General features: G+C 43.0%; 2 protein-coding genes across 2 annotated transcripts in view; one reads left to right on the top strand and one right to left on the bottom strand.

The window, feature by feature from the left end:
• Window positions 1-25,985, bottom strand: part of LOC141272090 (gastrula zinc finger protein XlCGF66.1-like) — a 66,482-nt gene that overhangs the window by 6,454 nt on the left and 34,043 nt on the right. The gene's annotated exons all lie outside the window — the stretch shown is intronic.
• Window positions 12,179-15,605, top strand: LOC141272085 (uncharacterized). Its single transcript, XM_073682390.1, has 2 exons — window positions 12,179-12,278; window positions 12,469-15,605. The coding sequence occupies exon 2, from the start codon at window positions 13,689-13,691 to the stop codon at window positions 15,600-15,602; it is 1,914 nt and encodes a 637-aa protein (XP_073538491.1). The 5' UTR covers window positions 12,179-12,278; window positions 12,469-13,688; the 3' UTR covers window positions 15,603-15,605.

Below are 25,985 nucleotides of genomic sequence, written 5' to 3'. Positions count from 1 at the left end.
CTATATGGAGGTGAATTATACTGTACATACTATGGGATGCATTATACTGTATGGGAGTACATTATACTGTATGGACAATGAGGGTGCATTATACTATATGGGAGTGCCTTGCACTGTATGGACTATGGGGTGCATTATGCTATATGGGAGTAAATTATACTGTATGGACCATGGGGGTGCATTATACTGTATGGGCTATGGGGGTACATTATACTATATGGGGGTGCATTATACTGTATGGGGTATGGGGATGCATTATACTATATGGGAGTGCATTATACTGTATGGACTTTGGGGGTGCATTATGCTATATGGGGGTGCATTATACTGTATGGGATATTGAGGTACATTATACTGTATTGGCTATGGGGTGCATTATACTGTATGGGATAAGGGGATGCATTATACTCTATGGACTATGGGGTGTATTATACTGTATGGACTATGGGGTTCATTATACTGTATGGGCTATAGAGGTGCATTATACTATATGAGGGAACATTATACTGTATGGGCTATGGGGGTGCATTATACTGTATGGGCTATGGGGGTGCATTATACTGTATGGACTATGGGGGTGCCTTATACTCTATGGGGGTGCCTTATACTCTATGGAGGTGCATTACGCTGTATGAGCGATGGGGTGCATTATACTGTATAGGCTATGGGGGTGCATTATACTATGTGGGGGTGAAATATACTCTATGGGCTATGGGGGTGCATTATACTGTATGGGAGTGAATTTTATTGTATGAACTATGGGGGTGCATTATTCTATATGGGAGTGCATTGTACTGTATGGAGTATGGTGGTGCATTATACTTTATGGGTGTGCATTATACTGTATAGGCTATGGGGGTGCATTATACTATATGGGCTATGGGGGTGCATTATACTATGTGGAGGTGAATTATACTGTACATACTATGGGATGCATTATACTGTATGGGAGTACATTATACTGTATGGACTATGGGGGTGCATCATACTATATGGGAGTGCCTTGTACTGTATGGACTATGGGTGCATTAAATTATATAGGAGTGCATTATACTGTATGGACCATGGGGGTGCATTATACTGTATGGGCTATGGGGTGCATTTTACTGTATCGGGGTGCATTATACTGTATGGACTATGGGGGTGCATTATACTGTAAGGGCTATGGGGGTGCCTTATACTGTATGGGGGTGCCTTATACTGTATGGACTATGGGGGTGCATTATACTGTATGGGCTATGGGGGTGCATTATACTGTATGGACTATGGGGGTGCATTATACTGTATGGGCTAAGAGGTGCATTATACTGTATGAGGGTACATTATACTGTATGGGTTATGGGGTGCATTATACTGTATTGGGGAGCATTATACTGTATGGACTATGGGGGTGCATTATACTGTATGGGCTATGGGGGTGCCTTTACTTTATGGGGGTGCATTACACTGTATGGGCTATGGGGTGCATTATTCTGTATAGGCTATGGGGGTGCATTATACACTGCTCAGAAAAATAAAGGGAACACTTAAACAACACAATGTAACTTCAAGTCAATAACACTTCTGTGAAATCTATCTGTCCAGTTATGAAGCAACACTGCTTGTGAATCAATTTCTCCTGCTGTTGCGCAAATGGAACAAACAACTGGTAGAAATGATAGGCAATTAACAAGATACCCCCTATTAAGGAGTGGTTCTGCAGGTGGTGACCACAGACCATTTCTCTGTTCTCATCCTTTTTGTCTGTTGTTTTGGTCACTTTTTCATTATGCCATTGCTCTCACCCCTAGAGGTACAGTAGCATCAGGCTGTGTCTACAGTACAACCCACAAAAGTTGCTCAGGTAGTGCAGTTCATCCAGGATGGCACATCAGTGCGAACTGTGGCAAGAAGGGTAGCTGTGTCTGTTAGCACAGTGTCCAGAGCATGAAGCAGATACCAGGCGATGTGGAGGGAGCCATAGGAGGGCAACAACCCAGCAGCAGTACCGATATCTCCTCCTTTGTGCAAGGAGGAACAGGAGGAGCACTGCCAGAGCCCTTCAAAATGACCTCCAGCATGCCACAAATGTGCATATGTCTGCACAAACGGTTAGAAACCGACTCCATGAGGGTGGTATGAGGGCCCGACGTCCACAGATGGGGGTTGTGCTCACAGCCCAACACCGTGCAGGACGCTTTGCATTTGCTACAGAACACCAGGATTGGCAATGTCGCCAATGGCGCCCTGTGCTCTTCACAGATGAAAGCAGGTTCACACTGAGCACATGTGACAGACGTGACAGAGTCTGGAGACGCCGTGGAGAGCGATCTGCAGCCTGCAACATCCTTCAACATGACCAGTTTGGCAGTGGGTCAGTAATGGTGTGGGGTGGCATTTCTTTGGAGGGCCGCACAGCCCTCCATGTGCTCGCCAGACGTAGCCTGACTGCCATTAGGTACCGAGATGAGACCCTCAGACCCCTTGTGAGACCATATGCTGGTGCGGATGGCCCTGGGTTCCTCCTACTGCAGGACAATGCCAGACCTCATGTGGCTGAAGTGTGTCAGCAGTTCCTGCAAGATGAAGGCATTGAAGCTATGGACTGGCCCACCCGTTCCCCAGACCTGAATCCAATTGAGCATATCTGGGACATCATGTCTCGCTACATCCACCAACGTCACTTTGCACCACAGACTGTACAGGAGTTTGCGGATGCTATAGTCCAGGTCTGGGAGGAGATCCCACAGGAGACCATCCGCAACCTCATCAGGAGCATGCCCAGGCGTTGTAGGGAGGTCATACAGGCACGTGGAGGCCACACACAATACTGAGCCTCATTTTGACATATTTTAAGGACATTACATCAAAGTTGGGTCAGCCTGTAGTGTTTTTCCACTTTAATTTTGGGGGTGACTGCAAATCAAGGCCTCCATTGGTTAATAAATTTGATTTACATTGATGATTTTTGTGTGATTTTGTTGTCAGCACATTCAACTTTGTACAGAACAAAGTATTTAATGACAATATTTCATTCATTCGGATCGAGGATGTGTTATTTGAGTGTTCCCTTTATTTTTTTGAGCAGTGTACTATATGGGGGTGAAAAAAACTGTATGGGCTATGGGGGTGCATTATACTGTATGAGAGTGAATTTTACTGTATGGACTATGGGGGTGCATTATTCTATATTGGAGTGCATTGTACTGTATGGACTATGGGGGTGCATTATACTATATGGGTGTGCATTATACTGTATGGGCTATGGGGGGCATTATACTGTATGGGCTATGGGGGTGCATTATACTATATGTAGGTGAATTATACTGTACATACTATGGGATGCATTATACTGTATGGGAGAACATTATACTGTATGGACTATGGGGGTGCATTCTACTATATGGGAGTGCCTTGTACTGTATGGACTATTGGGTACATTATACTATATGGGAGTGCATTATACTGTATGGACTATAGGGGTGCATTATACTGTATGGGCTATGGGGGTACATTATACTATATGGGGGTGCATTATAGTGTATGGGGTATGGGGATGCATTATACTGTATGGGAGTGCATTATAAAGTATGGACTATGGGGGGTGCATTATACTATATGGGAGTGCATTATACTGTATGGACTATGGGGGTGTATTATACTATATGGGGTGAATTATACAGTATGGGCTATGGGGTGCATTTACTGTATGGGCTATAGAGTGCATTATACTGTATTGGGGTGCATTATACTGTATAGGCTATGGGGGTGCATTATACTATATGGGGTGAAATATACTGTTTGGGCTATGGGGGTGCATTATACTGTATGGGAGTGCATTATACTGTATGGGAGTACATTATACTGTATGGACTATGGGGGTGCATTCTATATGGGAGTGCCTTGTACTGTATGGACTATGGGGTGCATTATACTATATGGGAGTGCATTATACTGTACAGACCATGGGGGTGCATTATACTGTATGGGGGTGCATTATACTGTATGGGGTATGGGGATGAATTATACTGCATGAGAGTGCAATATACCATATGGACTATGGGGGGTGCATTATACGATATGGGAGTGCATTATACTGTAGGGACTATGGGGGTACATTATACAATATGGGGGTGCATTATACTGTATGGACTATGGGAGTGCATTAAAATATATGGGGGTCGTTGTACTGTATGGGATATGGGGGTGCATTATACTGTATGGGCTATGGGGGTGCATTATACTATATGAGGGTACATTACACTGTATGGGCCATGGGGTGCCTTATACTGTATTGGGGTGCATTATACTGTATGGACTATGGGGGAGCCTTATACTGTATGGGGGTGCATTATACTGTATGTTCTATGGGGGTGCATTATACTGTATGGGCTATGGGGTGCATTATACAGTATGGGAGTGAATTTTACTGCATGGACTATGGGGGTGCATTATACTTTATGGGCTTTAGAGGTGCATTATACTATATAAGGGTACATTATACAGTATGGGCTATGGGGTGCATTATACTGTATTGGGGTACATTATACTGTATGGACTATGGGGGTGCATTATACTGTATGGGCTATGGGGTGCATTATACTGTATAGGCTATGGGGGTGCATTATACTATATGGGGTGAACTATACTGTATGGGCTATGGGGGTGAATTATACTGTATGGTAGTGAATTTTACTGTATGGACTATGGGGGTGCCTTATACTATATGGGGGTGCATTATACTGTATGGGCTATGGTGGTGCATTATACTATATGGGATATGGGGAGCATTATACTGTATGGGCTATGGGGGTGCATTATACTATATGAAGGTGAATTATACTGTACATACTATGGGATGCATTATACTGTATGGGAGTACATTTTACTGTATGGGCTATGGGGGTGCATTCTACTATATGGGAGTGCCTTGTATTGTATGGACTATGGGGTGCATTATACCATATGGCAGTGCATTATACTGTATGGACCATGGGGATGCATTATACTGTATGGGAGTGCATTATACCATATGGACTATGGGGGGTGCATACTATATGGGAGTGCATTATACTGTATGGACTATCGGGGTGCATTATACTGTATGGACCATTGAGGTGCATTACACTGTATGGGTTATGGGGGTACATTATACTATATGGGGGTGCATTATACTGTATGGGGTATGGGGGTGCATTATACTGTATGGGGGTAAAATATACTGTATGGGAGTGCATTATACCGTATGGACTATGGGGTGCATACTATATGGGAGTGTATTATACTGTACAGACTATGGGGGTACATTATACTATATGGGGGTGCATTATACTGTATGGGATATGGGGGTGCCTTATACTGTATGGGCTATGGGGTGCATTATACTGTATGGGCTATGGGATGTATTATACTGTATGGGTTATAGAGGTGCATTATACTATGAGAGTACATTATTCTGGATGGGCTATGGGGTACATTATACTGTATTGGGGTGCATTATACTGTATGGACTATGGGGGTGCATTCTATATGGGAGTGCCTTGTACTGTATGGACTATGGGGTGCATTATACTATATGGGAGTGCATTATACTGTATAGACCATGAAGGTGCATTATACTGTATTGGGGTGCATTATACTGTATAGGCTATGGAGGTGCATTATACTATATGGGGGTGAAATATACTGTATGGGCTATGGGGGTGCATTATACTGTATGGGAGTGCATTATACTGTACGGACTATGGGGGTGCATTATACTGTATGTGCTATGGAGGTGCCTTATACTATATGGGGGTGCATTATACTGTATAGGCTATGGGTGTGCATTATAATGTATGGGAGTGTATTATATGGTATGGTCTATGGGTGTGCATTATACTGTATGGGAGTGCATTATACTGTATGGACTATGGGGGTACTTATGCTGTATTGTCTACGGGGGTACATTATACTGTATGGGCTATGGAGGTGTATTATACTATATGGGGATGAATTATACTGTATGGGCTATGGGGGTGCATTATACTGTATGGGAGTGCATTATACTGTATGGAGTATGGGGTGCATTATACTATATGGAAGTGCATTGTACTGTATGGACTATGGGGGTGCATTATACTACATATTTGTGCATTATACTGTATGGACTATGGGTGTGAATTATACTGTATGGGCTATGGGGGTGCATTATACTATATGGGAGTGCATTATGCTGTATGGGCTATAGGGAGCATACTGTATTGGGGTGCATTATACTGTAAGGGCTATAGGGGTGCCTTATACTGCATGGGTGCATTATACTGTATGGGCTATGGTGGTGCATTATACTGTATGGGCTATGGGGGGCATTATACTTTATGGGCTATGGGGTTGCATTATACTATTTGAAGATGAATTATACTGTTCATACTATGGGATGCATTATACTGTATGGGAGTACATTATACTGTATGGGCTATGGGGGTGCATTCTACTATATGGGAGTGCCTTGTACTGTATGGACTACGGGGTGCATTATACCATATGGCAGTGCATTATACTGTATGGACCATGGGGGTGCATTATACTGTATGGGTTATGGGGGTACATTATACTATATGGGGATATATTATACTGTATGGGGTATGGGGATGCATTACATTTTTCTGTATTTTCATGACTTTGAAAATTGTACATTCACACTGAAGGCATCAAAACTATGAATTAACACATGAGGAATTATATACTTAACAAAAAAGTGTGAAACAACTGAAAATATGTCTTATATTCTAGGTTCTTCAAAGTAGCCACCTTTTGCTTTGATGATTGCTTTGCACACTCTTGGCATTCTCTTGATGAGCTTCAAGAGGTAGTCACCGGAAATGTTTTTCACTTCACAGGTGTGCCCTGTCAGGTTTAATAAGTGGGATTTCTTGCCTTATAAATGGGGTTGGGACCATCAGTTGTGTTGTGCAGAAGTCTGGTGGATACACAGCTGATAGTCCTACTGAATAGACTGTTAGCTGCTTTTTTCTTTCCATAATACAAATTCTAAGTAAAGAAAAACGAGTGGCCATCATTACTTTAAGAAATGAAGGTCAGTCAGTGCGAAAAAGTGGGCAACCTTTGAATGTGTCCCCAAGTGCAGTTGCAAAAACCATCAAGCGCTACAAAGAAACTGGCTCACATGAGGACCGCCCCAGGAAAGGAAGACCAAGAGTCACCTCTGCTTCTGAGGATAAGTTTATCCGAGTCAACAGCCTCAGAAATCGCAGGTTAACAGCAGCTCAAATTAGAGACCAGGTCAATGCCACACAGAGTTCTAGCAGCAGACACATCTCTACAACAATTGTTAAGAGGAGACTTTGTGCAGCAGGCCTTCATGGTAAAATAGCTGCTAGGAAACCACTGCTAAGGACAGGCAACAAGCAGAAGAGATTTGTTTGGGCTAAAGAACACACGGAATGGACATTTGACCAGTGGAAATCTGTGCTTTGGTATGATGAGTCCAAATTTGAGATCCTTGGTTCCAACCACCGTGTCTTTGTGCGAAGCAGAAAAGGTGAACGGATGGACTCTACATGCCTGGTTCCCACCGTGAAGCATAGAGGAGGAGGTGTGATGGTGTGGGGGTGCTTTGCTGGTGACACTGTTGGGGATTTATTCAAAATTGAAGGCATACTGAACCAGCATGGCTACCACAGCATCTTGCAGTGGGATGCTATTCCATCCGGTTTGCGTTCAGTTGGACCATCATTTATTTTTCAACAGGACAATGACCCCAAACACACCTCCAGGCTGTGTAAGGGCTATTTGACCAAGAAGGAGAGTGATGGGGTGCTACGCCAGATGACCTGGCCTCCACAGTCACCAGACCTGAACCCAATCGAGATGGTTTGGGGTGAGCTGGACCACAGAGTGAAGACAAAAGGGCCAACAAGTGCTAAGCATCTCTGGGAACTCCTTCAAGATTGTTGGAAGACCATTTCCGGTGACTACCTCTTGAAGCTCATCAAGAGAATGCCAAGAGTGTGCAAAGCAGTCATCAAAGCAAAAGGTGGCTTCTTTGAAGAACCTAGAATATAAGACATATTTTCAGTTGTTTCACACTTTTTTGTTAAGTATATAATTCCACATGTGTTAATTCATAGTTTTGATGCCTTCAGTGTGAATTTACAAATTTCAAAGTCATGAAAATACAGAAAAATCTTTAAATGAGAAGGTGTGTCCAAACTTTTGGTCTGTACTGTATACTGTATGGGAGTGCATTATACCGTATAGACTATGGGGGTGCATACTATATGGGAGTGCATTATACTGTATGGACTATGGGGGTGCATTATACTGTATGGACCATGGAGGTGCATTACACTGTATGGGTTATGGGGGTACATTATACTATATGGGGGTGCATTATACTGTATGGGGTATGGGGGTGCATTGTACTGTATGGGGGTAAAATATACTGTATGGGAGTGCATTATACCGTATGGACTATGGGGGTGCATACTATATTGGAGTGCATTATACTGTATGGACTATGGGGGTACATTATACTATATGGGATATGGGGTTGCATTAAACTGTATGGACTATGGGGTGCTTTATATTGTATGGGCTATGGGATGTATTATACTGTATGGGCTATAGAGGAGCATTATACTATGAGAGTACATTATGCTGTATGAGCTATGGGGTACATTATACTGTATTGGGGTGCATTATACTGTATGGACTATGGGGGTGCATTCTATATGGGAGTGCCTTGTACTGTATTGACTATGGGGTGCATTATACTATATGGGAGAGCATTATTCTGTATAGACCATGGGGGTGCATTATACTGTATAGGCTATGGGGGTGCATTTTACTATATGGGGGTGAAATATACTGTATGGGCTATGGGGGTGCATTATACTGTATGGGAGTGCATTATACTGTATGGACTATGGGGGTGCATTATACTGTATGTGCTATGGGGTGCCTTATACTATATGGAGGTGCATTATACTGTATGTGCTATGGGTGTGCATTATAATGTATGGGAGTGCATTATATGGTATGGTCTATGGGTGTGCATTATACTGTATGGGAGTGCATTATACTGTATGGATGGACTATGGGGGTGCATTATGCTGTATTGACTACGGGGGTGCATTATACTGTATGGGCTATGGAGGTGTATTATACTATATGGGGATGAATTATACTGCATGGGCTATGGGGGTGCATTATACTGTATGGGAGTGCATTATACTGTATGGAGTATGGGGTGCATTATACTATATGGAAGTGCATTGTACTGTATGGACTATGGGGGTGAATTATACTGTATTGGCTATTGGGGTGCATTATACTATATGGGAGTGCATTGTACTGTATGGACCATGGGAGTGCATTATACTGTATGGGCTATAGGGTGCATTTTACTGTATTGGGGTGCATTATACTGTAAGGGCTATAGAGGTGCCTTATACTGTATGGGTGCATTAAACTGTATGGCTATGGGGGTGCATTATACTGTATGGGCTATGGGGTGCATTATACTTTATGGGCTATTGGGGTGCATTATAGTGTATGGGACTGAATTTTACTGTATGGACTATGGGGGTGCATTATACTGTATGGGCTATAGAGGTGCATTATACTATATGAGGGTACATTATGCTGTATGGGCTCTGGGGTGCATTATACTGTATTGGGGTGCATTACACTATATGGACTATGGGGGTGCATTATACTGTATGGGCTATGGGGGTGCCTTATACTGTATGGGTGTGCATTATAATGTATGGGCTATGGGGGTGCATTATACTGTATGGGCTATGGGGTGCATTATTCTGTAAAGGCTATGCAGGTGCATTATACTATATGGGGGTGAAATATACTGTATGGGCTATGGGGGTGCATTATTCTATATGGGAGTGAATTGTACTGTATGGACTATTGGGGTGCATTATACTTTATGGGTGTGCATTATACTGTATGGGCTATGAGAGTGCCTTATACTATATCGGGTTGCATTATACTGTATGGGCTATGCGGGTGCATTATACTATATGGGCCATGGGGGGCATTATACTATATGGAGGTGAATTATACTGTACATACTATGGGATGCATTATACTGTATGGGAGTACATTATACTGTATGGACTATGAGGGGTGCATTCTATATGGGAGTGCCTTGTACTGTATGGACTATGGGGTGCATTATACTATATGGGAGTGCATTATACTGTATAGACCATGGGGGTCCATTATACTGTATGGGGGTGCATTATACTATATGGGGTATGGGGGTGCATTATACTGTATGGACTATGGGGGTGCATTATAATATATGGGGGTCGTTATACTGTATGGGATATGGGGATGCATTATACTTTATGGGCTATTGGGGTGCATTATAGTGTATGGGAGTGAATTTTACTGTATGGACTATGGGGGTGCATTATACTGTATGGGCTATAGAGGTGCATTATACTATATGAGGGTACATTATGCTGTATGGGCTCTGGGGTGCATTATACTGTATTGGGGTGCATTACACTATATGGACTATGGGGGTGCATTATACTGTATGGGCTATGGGGGTGCCTTATACTGTATGGGTGTGCATTATAATGTATGGGCTATGGGGGTGCATTATACTGTATGGGCTATGGGGTGCATTATTCTGTAAAGGCTATGCAGGTGCATTATACTATATGGGGATGAAATATACTGTATGGGCTATGGGGGTGCATTATTCTATATGGGAGTGAATTGTACTGTATGGACTATTGGGGTGCATTATACTTTATGGGTGTGCATTATACTGTATGGGCTATGAGAGTGCCTTATACTATATCGGGTTGCATTATACTGTATGGGCTATGCGGGTGCATTATACTATATGGGGCATGGGGGGCATTATACTATATGGAGGTGAATTATACTGTACATACTATGGGATGCATTATACTGTATGGGAGTACATTATACTGTATGGACTATGGGGGGTGCATTCTATATGGGAGTGCCTTGTACTGTATGGACTATGGGGTGCATTATACTATATGGGAGTGCATTATACTGTATAGACTATGGGGGTCCATTATACTGTATGGGGGTGCATTATACTGTATGGACTATGGGGGTGCATTATAATATATGGGGGTCATTATACTGTATGAGATATGGGGATGCATTATGCTATATTAGGGTACATTATACTGTATGGGCCATGGGGTGCCTTATACTGTATTGGGGTGCATTATACTGTATGGACTATGGGGGTGCATTATACTGTATGTTCTATGGGGGTGCATTATACTGTATGGGAGTGAATTTTACTGTATGGACTATGTTGGTGCATTATACTGTATGGGCTTTAGAGGTGCATTATACTATATAAGGGTACATTATACTGTATGGGCTATGGGGTGCATTATGCTGTATTGGGGTACATTATACTGTATGGACTATGGGGGTGCATTATACTGTGTGGGCTATGGGGGTGCCTTATACTCTATGGGGGTGCATTATGCTATATGGGCTATGGCTGTGCATTATACTGTATGGGCTATGGGGTGCATTATATTATATGGGGGTGAAATATACTGTATGTGCTATGGGGGTGAATTATACTGTATGGGAGTGAATATTACTGTATGGACTATGGGGTGCCTTATACTATATGGGGGTGCATTATACTGTATGAGCTATGTTGGTGCATTATACTGTATGGGCTATGGGGGTGCATTATACCGTATGAGCTATGGGGTGCATTATACTGTATAGGCTATGGGGATGCATTATACTATATGGGGGGGAAATATACTGTATGGGCTATGGGGGTGCAATATACTGTATGGGAGAGCATTATACTTTATGGCCTAGGGGGGTGCATTATTCTATATGGGAGTGCATTGTACTGTATGGACTATGGGGGTGCATTACACTTTATTGGTGTGCATTATACTGTATGGGCTATGGGGGTGCCTTATACTATATGGGGGTGCATTATACTGTATGGCCTATGGGGGTGCATTATACTATATCAGATATGGGGGGCATTATACTGTATGGGTTATGGGGGTGCATTATACTTGTTATGTCTTCAGACAGACCCATTTCTTGCTTGCAGCACGCTGACTCCCTCTAGCGGCTGAATGCTGAGTTTGTTTGTTTGCACTTGTTTCCTTTTTGATCTACTCAGCACACCATAGTATTGTCTGTAGTGATGCACTCTGGGAGAAGGAAGGTCCTTTTCCACACAGACTGGTTGCAGAGAAGACGTCCACCATTTTATCTCTCTTGTGATAGCATCGTTGGTAAGACAGACTATGTTTTTCCTGATTGCAGACACCTGATATGTAGGACTCTAATCCCTGCATCTTCCAGTTACACTTATGAGACTGGCAAGCTGCTTCATTACTTGTTATATGCTGTTCTGCCATTGACTTCATGTATTTCTGTGTTTTGTATACACATATTGATCGTTTGTTTTTCCATTGCTCCTAGTTTTACCAAATTCATCTACTAATCGTTCAATAAACTGAATAGACTACAAGACACAGTCTCCTTATTGGATTACAAGTAGATAAGGTTTAGCTGCCTGTCGGAGTGCACATACATCCCAGGATAACGTGTAGCGAGGACAGAACAGTAAAACAACTGCTACCGGCTAGTGAGATTCAGGACACCGGCTACATAGAGACTTAATACAGCTACAGCAATCTCTGCACAGCCAAGCATCCCCTTAAAGGCACCATGTCCCAAAAATCATACAGAACGAAATCCGTAGCTTCTGCCTTCTCAAAGGCATCATCTATCAGCAACGCTGCCGCCATTGCCCGCGCAAAAGCTGAAGCCGCCAAACACGAGCAACATTTGCTAACCAGGAAATGCATCTCAAGCTAGAGAAAGCAGAGCAAGAAACAAGAATGCAGATAGAGAAAGCACACTTAGAAGCAACATTAGCTGACAGAGAACGGAGAGCACAACTTGATAAGGCAAGTCTGGATGCCGCCTTAGAAAAACTAACAGCAGAAAAGGAAGCTGCAGCCGCTGTGGCTGAAGCAGAGTTCTTAGAGGCTGCACAACTCCCTGATTTGCAAAGACAAAGCAGTATGCCGAGTCTGAAGCTTATCTCACAGGATTCATTACAGCGCACAACTCAGTATTTCAATGAGCTCCCTGATTCAAATTACAATCCTGAGCCAATACTAAAGCAAGAATGCGATATCTCCAGTGAGACAAACAGAATTCAACATGGCAGGCATACCCAGACCAGTTATAAGCGTGAATACAATTCTGCTAGTGACAACCCTGCCACTCAACAGGTTACCGAAGCAAAGCACCTTCCTGGCACGCCTTTCATCACGCCGAAACAAGACAACACCGGCTGGCGCCACCTAGAGGACACTAGCAGGTATGAACGCACTTCACATCGTTACAAGGGCGATCCTCCACCAGTATACCCTACTGATAACCAGTTCACAACAGACTTTGCCAAGTTCTTTACATGATGTGAACTAGTGGCCAAAGGGCTCTTAAAATTCAACGACCATGCTGGAGGCTATAGGGCCTGGAGAGCTTCTTTCCAAAATGTTACTAAAGACTTGGAGTTGTCAGAGAGAGAAGAGGTAGACCTCTTAGTCAAATATCTTGGAGAAGAGTCAAGTAGACAAGCATCAAGGATCAGAGACATTAATATAAACCACCCCGAGATTGGTCTCAAAATGATCTGGGACAGACTGGATGAGTGTTACGGCTCAGCAGAGGCAACAGAAAGAGCCTTATTTAAAAGAATAGACAATTTTCCCAAAATATCTAACAAAGGTCTTCAGAAACTCAGAGAGTTAAGTGACCTGCTAATGGAAGTCCAGGTTGCAAAATGCGAAGTGGACTTACCAGGACTCACATTCCTCGACACAGCAAGAGGTGTCAACCCTATAGTCCAAAAGTTGCCCGACAATCTGAAGGAAAGGTGGCTCACACATGGATCAAAGTACAAATATAAACACAATGTTCCATTTCCTCCCTTCTCCGTCTTCGTAGAATTTGTGCATCAACAGGCAAGGATCAGGAAAGACCCTAGCTTTGACTTTATGCTGTCGTATGCCACACAGACACCAGCTCCCAATCCACGCAAGACGTCTGTAGCAGTACACAAGACTAATGTTTCTTCTTCAGGTTCTGTTCACAGGTCTGGCAACTACTCTCAAGTAGAGACAAAGGAACAGGACCCCAGCAAGCAGTGCCCCCTTCATCAAAAGCCTCATCCTCTCCTGAAATGCAGAGCCTTCAGAGAGAAACCTATGCAGGATCGTAAGAGCTTCTTGAAAGAAAACGGCATATGCTACAAGTGCTGTTCATCTACATCACATCTTGCTAAGGACTGTAAGGTCAGTGTGAAATGCTCAGAATGTGGCACTGCAGACCACAACACAGCACTACACCCCGGCTCAGCTCCTTGGAGTGCCAAAAACACTTCAACGGACAGTGAGCATGGCGGGGAGGAAAGGAACACGACTACAACTACACCAGAGATCACTTCACAATGTACTGAAATTTGCAAAGGGTCAATAGAAGGTAGGTCCTGCTCCAAAATCTCCCTTGTCAGAGTTTACCCAAAGGGCCACAGAGACAAAGCTGTAAAACTATACGCCATCTTGGATGATCAAAGTAACAGATCCTTGGCTAGATCAGCGTTCTTCAATCTATTCAACGTTAAAGGGCCAAATACTCCCTATTCACTAAAAACATGTGCAGGTACTGTGATGACAGCGGGAAGGAAAGTTGCTGATTACCAAATTGAATCCATAGATGGACAGTTCAGCCAGCCATTACCTACAATCATCGAATGTAACCAAATTCCTGACAACAGATCTGAAATTCCAACACCAGATGTAGCAATCCACCATGCTCACTTAAAACATATAGCACATCTTATACCACAACTCGATCATCAAGCCCAAATAGTCCTGCTCTTGGGAAGAGATATCCTGCAAGTCCATAAAGTGAGACGCCACATCAATGGACCCCGCAACGCTCCTTATGCTCAAAGGCTAGACTTGGGATGGGTCATAATAGGAGACGTGTGCCTAGGGCACATGCACACTCCCACCTCTGCGACAAGTATGCTTACTAACATGCTGGAGAATGGTCATCCATCTTTGTTCCAACCCTGTAACAATGACTTTCATATCAAGGAACTGCCATACAGCACCCAATTACCCAACCCTCTAATGGACTGTACTCATGACGACAGTATTATACCCAACAGCTATGAGGATCAGTTAGGGTGCACAGTTTTCCAGAGAACCAAACAAGACAATCAGCTGGCAATGTCTATAGAGGACAAGCTGTTCTTAGAGATAATGGACAAGGGACTTGTTAAAGATGAGACTAACAGCTGGGTCGCACCTCTTCCCTTCAGAACTCACAGACCACATTTGCCAAATAACAGAGATCAAGTGTTAAAACGTTTCTCCTCTCTCAAGCACAATTTTCAAAGGAAACCAGAAATGAAAGATCACTTTTTCTCCTTCATGGAAAAGATTTTCGAAAACAATCACGCAGACATAGCTCCCACTCTCAAAGACACTGATGAATGCTGGTTCCTACCCATGTTCGGAGTATACCACCCTTAGAAACCGGGCCAGATTAGAGTGGTGTTTGATTCTAGCGCCAAGTTCAGAAATGTCTCTTTGAATGATATCCTCCTAACAGGTCCAGACCTCAACAACAAACTGCTGGGAGTACTGATAAGTTTCCGTAAGGATTCCATTGCCTTTGTCGCCGACCTTCAGCAGATGTTCCACTGCTTCCTCGTGAAAGAAAAAGACAGGAATTTCTTAAGGTTCCTCTGGTACAGAGACAATAATCCTTCTAATGAAGTCACAGAGTATCGCATGAGGGTACACATTTTTGGCAACAGTCCTTCACCCGCAGTTGCCATTTATGGACTCAAAAGGTCTGCTCAAGAAGGAGAAGCAGAATATGGATCCGATGTCAAACAATTCATAGACCAGGACTTCTATGTCGATGACTGCTTGAAAGCCATGCCTTCAAATGAGACTGCCATCAGTCTCCTCAGGAGAGCTCAGGAGATGCTTGCCTGCTCTAACCTCCGGCTTCACAAAATAGCCTCAAATAGCCAAGAACTCATGGAAGCGTTTCCTTCTCAGGACTTATGCAATGGTCTTAGAGACTTGGACTTAGGAACTGACCCCGTACCAATGCAACGCAGCCTCGGTCTTCTTTGGAATTTAAAGTCAGACACTTTCACCTTCCAAATCAGCCAGGAAGAAAAACCCTTCACGCGTAGAGGCGTTCTATCCACCGTCAACAGCCTTTATGATCCCTTAGGATTTGCAGCCCCAGTTACCATAAAGGGTAAGGCCTTATTAAGAGACTTAACACGTGAAACATCCGACTGGGATACACCTCTACCACCCGACAAGAGGATCTTCTGGGAGGAATGGAGGAACTCCCTTGCAGCCCTGACAAAACTGAATGTGCCGAGACCATACGCCTCCGTGCCTTCTACAGAGATGCAGAGTCAGAACCTCTACATATTCTCAGATACTTCTGTCCAGGCAATTGCTGCCATTGCCTACATTAAGACCGTGGACTCTAAAGGTCAGATTCATATCGGATTCGTCATGGGGAAAGCTAAACTTGCACCACTCCCAGAGCACACTATACCCAGGTTAGAGCTTTGTGCTGCTGTATTAGCTGTCGAGTTAGCTGAACTCATTACATCTGAAATGGACATTAATCTAGAGAAAACTAAGTTCTATACGGACAGCAAAGTAGTCCTAGGTTATATCTACAACGAGACAAGACGGTTCTACGTCTATGTGAACAACAGAGTGCTACGAATCAGAAGATCCGTACATCTAAAGTAGTGGCATTACTTAGCTACAGATCATAATCCCGCTACTAGATCAGTAGATGCTAATTGGCTAGAGAGTACAACATGGCTCTCAGGACCAAAACTGTTATACAGCAAAGAACTATCCTCAGAAACATTCCAGCTGGTAGAGGAGGACTCAGACGTTGAAATCCGCTCTCAGGTGTCTACACTTCATACGACAACCTCGGATATTCAACTCGGATCCCACAGATTCGACGAGTTCTCAAGCTGGAAGTCACTCATCCGAGTTATCACCTGTTTGTCTCACATAGCTTGCTCATTCAAAGACCTTTACAAGCGTCAGTGGAGACAGGTACAAAGTCTTGCGAATATATTCTGGGACAGGTGGCGCAAGCAATACCTATCTACACTGCAACCACGGACAAAGTGGCAGTCTACAAGAGTCAATCTGAACATTGGTGACCTCGAACTTGTGAAAGACGTTCAAACCCACAGAAACCAGTGGCCACTTGGCTTAGTAACTGCAACGTTCCCTAGCAAAGATGGAAATGTCCGGAAAGTGGAAGTGAGGATGACCAGAGGAGACGAACCAAAGACGTTCCTCAGACCAATATCCAAACTAGTTCTACTTTTACCCTTCAAGGAGCAGGATGGTGACATTCATTGATGCCAGACGGGGAGTGTTATGTCTTCAGACACACCCATTTCTTGTTTGTAGCACGCTGACTCCCTCTAGCGGCTGAATGCTGAGTTTGTTTGTTTGCACTTGTTTCCTTTTTGATCTACTCAGCACACCATAGTATTGTCTGTAGTGATGCACTCTGGGAGAAGGAAGGTCCTTTTCCACACAGACTGGTTGCAGAGAAGACGTCCACCATTTTATCTCTCTTGTGATAGCATCGTTGGTAAGACAGACTATGTTTTTCCTGATTGCAGACACCTGATATGTAGGACTCTAATCCCTGCATCTTCCAGTTACACTTATGAGACTGGCAAGCTGCTTCATTACATGTTATATGCTGTTCTGCCATTGACTTCATGTATTTCTGTGTTTTGTATACACATATTGATCGTTTGTTTTTCCATTGCTCCTAGTTTTACCAAATTCATCTACTAATCGTTCAATAAACTGCATAGACTACAAGACACAGTCTCCTTATTGGATTACAAGTAGATAAGGTTTAGCTGCCTGTCTGAGTACACATACATCCCAAGATAACGTGTAGCGAGGACAGAACAATACTATATGGAGGTGAATAATACTGTACATACTATGAGATGCTTTATACTGTATGGGAGTACATTATACTGTATGGACTATGGGGGTGCATTATACTAAATGGAAGTGCCTTGCACTGTATGGACTATGGGGTGCATTATGCTATATGGGCGTGCATTATACTGTATGGACCATGGGGGTGCATTATACTATATGGGGGTGCATTATACTGTATGGGGTATGGGGATGCATTATACTGTATGGGAGTGCATTATACCGTATGGACTATGGGGGGTGCATTATACTATATGGGAGTGCATTATACTGTATGGACTATGGGGGTACATTATACTATATGGGGGTGCATTATACTGTATGGACAATGGGGGTGCATTATATTATATGGGGGTGCATTATACTGTATGGTACATGGGGGTGCATTTTACTGTATGGGATATGGTGGTGCATTATACTGTATGGGCTATGGGGTGTATTATACTGTATGGACTATGGGGTGCATTATACTGTATGGGCTATAGAGGTGCATTATACTATATGGGGGTACATTATACTGTATGGGCTATGGGGGTGCATTATACTGTATGGGCTATGGGGGTGCATTATACTATATGGGGGTGAAATATACTGTATGGGCTATGGGGGTGCATTATACTGTATAGGAGTGAATTTTACTGTATGGACTATGGGGGTGCATTATTCTATATGGGAGTGCATTATACTGTATGGACTATGGGGGAGCATTATACTATATGGGGGTGCATTATACTGTATGGACAATGGGGGTGTATTATACTATATGGGGGTGCATTATACTGTATGGTACATGGGGGTGCATTTTACTGTATGGGATATGGTGGTGCATTATACTGTATGGGCTATGGGGTGTATTATACTGTATGGACTATGGGGTGCATTATACTGTATGGGCTATAGAGGTGCATTATACTATATGGGGGTACATTATACTGTATGGGCTATGGGGTGCATTATACTGTATGGGCTATGGGGGTGCATTATACTGTATGGGGGTGAAATATACTGTATGGGCTATGGGGGTGCATTATACTGTATGGGAGTGAATTTTACTGTATGGACTATGGGGGTGCATTATTCTATATGGGAGTGCATTATACTGTATGGGCTATGGGGGTGCCTTATACTATATGGGGGTGCAATATACTGTATGGGCTATGGTGGTGCACTTACTGTATGGGCTATGGGGGTGCATTATACTATATGGAGGTGAATTATACTGTACATACTATGGGATACATTATACTGTATGGGAGTACAATATACTGTATGGACTATGGGGGTGAATTCTACTATATGGGAGTGCCTTGTACTGTATGGACTATGGGGTGCATTATACCATATGGGAGTGCATTATACTGTATGGACCATGGGGGTGGATTATACTGTATGGGTTATGGGGGTGCATTTTACTGTATGGGACATGGTGGTGCATTATACTGTATGGGCTATGGGGTGTATTATACTGTATGGAATATGGGGTGCATTATACTGTATGGGCTATAGAGGTGCATTATACTATATTGCGGTACATTATACTGTATGGGCTATGGGGGTGCATTATACTGTATGGGCTATGGGGGTGCATTATACTATATGGGGGTGAATATACTGTATGGGCTATGGGGGTGCATTATACTGTATGGGAGTGAATTTTACTGTATGGACTTTGGGGGTGCATTATTCTATATGGGAGTGCATTACACTGTATGGGCTATGGGGGTGCCTTATACTATATGGGGGTGCAATATACTGTATGGGCTATGGTGGTGCATTTACTGTATGGGCTATGGGGGTGCATTATACTATATGGAGGTGAATTATACTGTACATACTATGGGATACATTATACTGTATTGGAGTACAATATACTGTATGGACTATGGGGGTGCATTCTACTATATGGGAGTGCCTTGTACTGTATGGACTATGGGGTGCATTATACCATATGGGAGTGCATTATACTGTATGGACCATGGGGGTGCATTATACTGTATGGGTTATGGGGGGGTGCATTATACTGTATGGGGTATGGGGATTCAATATACTGTATGGGAGCGCATTATATCGTATTGACTATGGTGGGGTGCATACTATATGGGAGTGCATTATACTGTATGGACTTTCGGGGAACATTATACTATATGGGGGTGCATTATACTGTATGGACCATGGGGGTGCACTATACTGTATGGGTTATAGGGGTACATTATACTATATGGGAGGTGCATTATACTGTATGGGGATGAATTATTCTGTACGGACTATGGGGGTGCATTATACTGTATGGGATATGGGGGTGCATTATACTGTATGGGCTATGGGGTGCATTATACTGTATGGGATATGGGGTGCATTATACTGTATGGGCTATAGAGGTGCATTATACTATTTGAGAGTACATTATACTGTATGGGCTATGGGGTGCATTATACTGTAATGGGGTGCATTATACTGTATGGACTATGGGGGTGAATTACACTGTATGGGCTATGAGGGTGCATTATACTGTCTGGGGTATGGGGGTGCATTATACTGTATACGCTAAGGGGGTGCATTATACTATATGGGGGTGAAATATACTGTATGGGCTATGGGGGTGTATTATACTGTATGGGAGAGCATTATACTGTATGGACTGAGGGTGCATTATTCTATATGGGAGTGCATTGTACTGTATGGACTATGGGGGTGCATTATACTGCATGGGCTATGAGGGTGCCTTATACTATATGGGGGTGCATTATACTGTATGGTCTATGGGGGTGCATTATACTATATGAGCTATGGGGGGGCATTATACTGTATGGGCTATGGGGGTGCATTATACTATATGGAGGTGAATTATACCGTACATACTATGGGATGCATTATACAGTATGGGAGTACATTATACTGTATGGACTATGGGGGTGCATTATACTATATGGGAGTGCCTTGCACTGTATGGAATATGGGGTGCATTATGCTATATGGGAGTGCATTATACTGTATGGACCAAGGGGGTGCATTATACAGTATGGGCTATGGGGGCACATTATACTATATGGGGGTGAATTTTACTGTATGGGGTATGGGGATGCATTATAATGTTTGGGAGTGCATTATACCGTATGGACTATGGGGGGTGCATTATACTATATGGGAGTGCATTAAACTGTATGAACTATGGGGGTACATTATACTATATGGGGGTGCATTATGCTGTATGGGCAATGAGAGTGCATTATACTATATGGGGGTGTATTATACTGTATGGGAAATGGGGGTGCATTGCACTGTATGGGCTATGGGGTGCATTTTACGGTATGGGATATGGGGGTGCATTATACTGTATGGGCTATGGGGTGCATTATACTGTATGGGCTATAGAGGTGCATTATACTATATGAGGGTACATTATACTGCATAGACTCTGGGGGTGCATTATACTGTATGGACTATGGGGGTGCATTATACTGTATGGGCTATGGGGGTGCATTATACTGGATGGGCTATGTTGTGTATTATACCGGATGGGCTATAGGGGTGCATAATACTGTATGAGTTATGGGGATGCATTGTACTGTATAGAAGTGCATTATACCGTATGGACTATGGGGGGTGCATACTATATGGGAGTGCATTATACTGTATGGACTATCGGGGTACATTATACTATTTAGGGGTGCAATATACTGTATGGACCATGGGGGTGCATTATACTATATGGGGGTGCATTATACTGTATGGGATATGGGGTGCATTATACTATATGGGCTATAGAGGTGCATTAAACTATATGATAGTACATTATACTGCATAGGCTATGGGGTGCATTATACTGTATTGGGGTGCATTATACTGTATGGACTATGGGGGAGCATTATACTGTATGGGGGTGCATTATACTGTATGGGATATGGGGTGCATTATACTGTATGGGCTATGGGGTGCATTATACTATATGGGCTATAGAGGTACATTAAACTATATGATAGTACATTATACTGCATGGGCTATGGGGTGCATTATACTGTATGGACTATGGGGGAGCATTATACTGTATGGGCTATGGGGGTGCATTATACTGTTTGGGCTATGGGGTGCATTATACTGTATAGGCTATGAGGATGCATTATACTATATGGGGGTGAAATATACTGTATGGGCTATGAGGGTGCATTATTCTATATGGGAGTGCATTATACTGTATGAACTATGGGGGTACATTATACTATATGGGGGAGCATTATACTGTATGAACTATGGGGGTACATTATACTATAAGGGGGTGCATTATACTGTATGGGCTATGGGGTGCATTTTACTGTATGGGATATGGGGGTGCATTATACTGTATGGGCTATGGGGTGTATTATACTGTATGGACTATGGGGTGCATTATACTGTATGGGCTCTAGAGGTGCATTAAACTATGAGGGTACATTATACTGTATGGACTATGGGGGTGTATTATACTGTATGGACTATGGGGGTGCATTATACTGTATGGGCTATGGGGGTGCATTATACTGAATGGGCTATGGGGGTGCATTATACAGTATGGGCAATGGGGTGCATTATACCATATGGGGGTGAAATATACTGTATGGTGTATGGGGATGCAATATACTGTATGGGAGTGCATTATACTGTATGGACTATCCCTGTACATTATACTATATGGGGTGCATTATACTGTATGGACCATGGAGGTGCATTATACTGTATGGGTTATGGGGGTACATTATACTACATGGGAGGTGCATTATACTGTATGGGGGTGCATTATACTGTATGGGGTATGAGGGTGCATTATACTGTATGGGGATGCATTATACTGTATGGGAGTGCATTATACCGTATGGACTATGGGGGGTACATACTATATCGGAGTGCATTATACTGTATGGATTATGGGAGTACATAATACTATATGGGGGTGCATTATACTGTATGGACTATGGGGGTGCGTTATACTAAATGGGGGTGCATTATACTGTATGGTTTATGGCGGTGCATTAGACTGTATGGGCTATGGAATGCATTATACTGTATGGGCTATAGAGGTACATTATACTATATGAGAGTACATTAGACTGTATGGGCTATTGGGTGCATTATACTGTATTGGGGTGCATTATACTGTATGGACTATGGGGGTGAATTATACTGTATGGGCTATGGGGGAGCATTATACTGTATGGGCTATGGGGGTGCATTATACTGTATGGGCTATGGGGGTGCATTATAATATATGGGGGTGAAATATACTGTATGGGCTATGGGGGTGCATTATACTGCATGGGAGAGGATTATACTGTATGGACTATGAGGGTGCATTATTCTATATGGGAGGGCATTGTACTGTATGGACTATGTGGGTGCATTATACTTTCTGGGTGTGCATTATACTGTATGGGCTATGGGGATGCCTTATACTATATGGGGGTGCATTATACTGTATGGTCTATGGGGGTGCATTATACTAAATGGGCTATGGGGGTGCATTAAATTATATGGAGGTGAATTATACTGTACATACTATGGGATGCATTATACTGTATGGGAGTACATTAAACTGTATGGACTATGGGGGTGCATTATACTATATGGGAGTGCCTTACACTGTATGGACTATTGGTTGCATTATGCTATATGGGAGTGCATTATACTGTATGGGGTATGGGGATGAATTATACTGTATGGGAGTGCATTATAACGTATGGACTATGTGGGGAGCATTATACTATATGGGAGTGCATTATACCGTATGGACCATTGGGGGTGCATACTATATGGGAGTGCATTATACTGTATGGACTCTCGGGGTACATTATACTATTTGGGGGTGCATTATACTGTATGGACCATGGGGGTGCATTATACTGTATGGACTATGGGGGTGCATTATACTATATAGTGGTGCATTATACTGTATGGGATATGGGGTGCATTATACTGTATGGGCTATGAGGTGCATTATACTATATGGGCTATAGAGGTGCATTAAACTATATGAGAGTACATTATACTGCATGGGCTATGGGGTGCATTATACTGTATTGGGGTGCATTATACTGTATGGACTATGGGGGAGCATTATACTGTATGGGCTATGGGGGTGCATTATACTGTTTGGGCTATGGGGTGCATTATACTGTATAGGCTATGAGGATGCACTATACTATATGGGGGTGAAATTTACTGTATGGGCTATGGGGGTGCATTATTCTATATGGGAGTGCATTATACTGTATGGACTATGGGGGTACATTATACTATATGGGGGAGCATTATACTGTATGAACTATGGGGGTACATTATACTATAAGGGGGTGCATTATACTGTATGGGCTATGGGGTGCATTTTACTGTATGGGATATGGGGGTGCATTATACTGTATGGCCTATGTGGTGTATTATACTGTATGGACTATGGGGTGCATTATACTGTATGGGCTATAGAGGTGCATTAAACTATATGAGGGTACATTATACTGTATGGACTATGGGGGTATATTATACTGTATGGACTATGGGGGTGCATTATACTGTATGGGCTATGGGGGTGCATTATACTGAATGGGCTATGGGGGTGCATTATACTGTATGGGCTATGGGGGTGCATTATACCATATGGGGGTGAAATATACTGTATGGTGTATGGGGATTCAATATACTGTATGGGAGTGCATTATACTGTATGGAATATCCCTGTACATTATACTATATCGGGTGCATTATACTGTATGAACCATGGGGGTGCATTATACTGTATGGGTTATGGGGGTACATTATACTACATGGGAGGTGCATTATACTGTATGGGGTATGAGGGTGCATTATACTGTATGGGGATGCATTATACCGTATGGACTCTGGGGGGTACATACTATATCGGAGTGCATTATACTGTATGGATTATGGGAGTACATAATACTATATGGGGGTGCATTATACTGTATGGACTATGGGGGTGCATTATACTAAATGGGGGTGCATTATACTGTATGGGTCATGGCAGTGAATTAGACTGTATGGGCTATGGAATGCATTATACTGTATGGGCTATAGAGGTACATTATACTATATGAGAGTACATTAGACTGTATGGGCTATTGGGTGCATTATACTGTATTGGGGCGCATTATACTGTATGGACTATGGGGGTGAATTATACTGTATGGGCTATGGGGGAGCATTATACTGCATGGGCTATGGGGGTGCATTATACTGTATAGGCTATGGGGGTGCATTATACTGTATGGGAGAGCATTATACTGTATGGACTATGAGGGTGCATTATTCTATATGGGAGGGCATTGTACTGTATGGACTATGGGGGTGCATTATACTTTCTGGGTGTGCATTATACTGTATGGGCTATGGGGATGCCTTATACTACATGGGGGTGCAGTATACTGTATGGTCTATGGGGGTGCATTATACTAAATGGGCTATGGGGGGCATTATACTGTATGGGCTATGGGGGTGCATTAAATTATATGGAGGTGATTAAAATACTGTACATACTATGGGATGCATTATACTGTATGGGAGTACATTAAACTGTATGGACTATGGGGGTGCATTATACTATATGGGAGTGCCTTACACTGTATGGACTATGGGTTGCATTATGCTATATGGGAGTGCATTATACTGTATGGGGTATGGGGATGAATTATACTGTATGGGAGTGCATTAAACTGTATGGACTATGGGGGTGCATTATACTATATGGGAGTGCCTTACACTGTATGGACTATGGGTTGCATTATGCTATATGGGAGTGCATTATACTGTATGGACTATGGGGGAGCATTATACTGTATGGGCTATGGGGGTGCATTATACTGTTTGGGCTATGGGGTGCATTATACTGTATAGGCTATG

The sequence above is a fragment of the Phyllobates terribilis genome, unplaced genomic scaffold (genome assembly GCF_046119375.1).
Source record: "Phyllobates terribilis strain yellow unplaced genomic scaffold, ASM4611937v1 Scaffold_5__5_contigs__length_657084704, whole genome shotgun sequence".
Lineage (NCBI taxonomy): Eukaryota > Metazoa > Chordata > Amphibia > Anura > Dendrobatidae > Phyllobates > Phyllobates terribilis.
This window is presented reverse-complemented; position numbering and strand designations above follow the sequence as displayed.

What these genes read in the sequence shown, in the direction of transcription:
- LOC141272085 (XM_073682390.1), top strand. Translation starts at nt 13,689, where the DNA reads ATGATCTGGGACAGACTGGATGAGTGTTACGGCTCAGCAGAGGCAACA.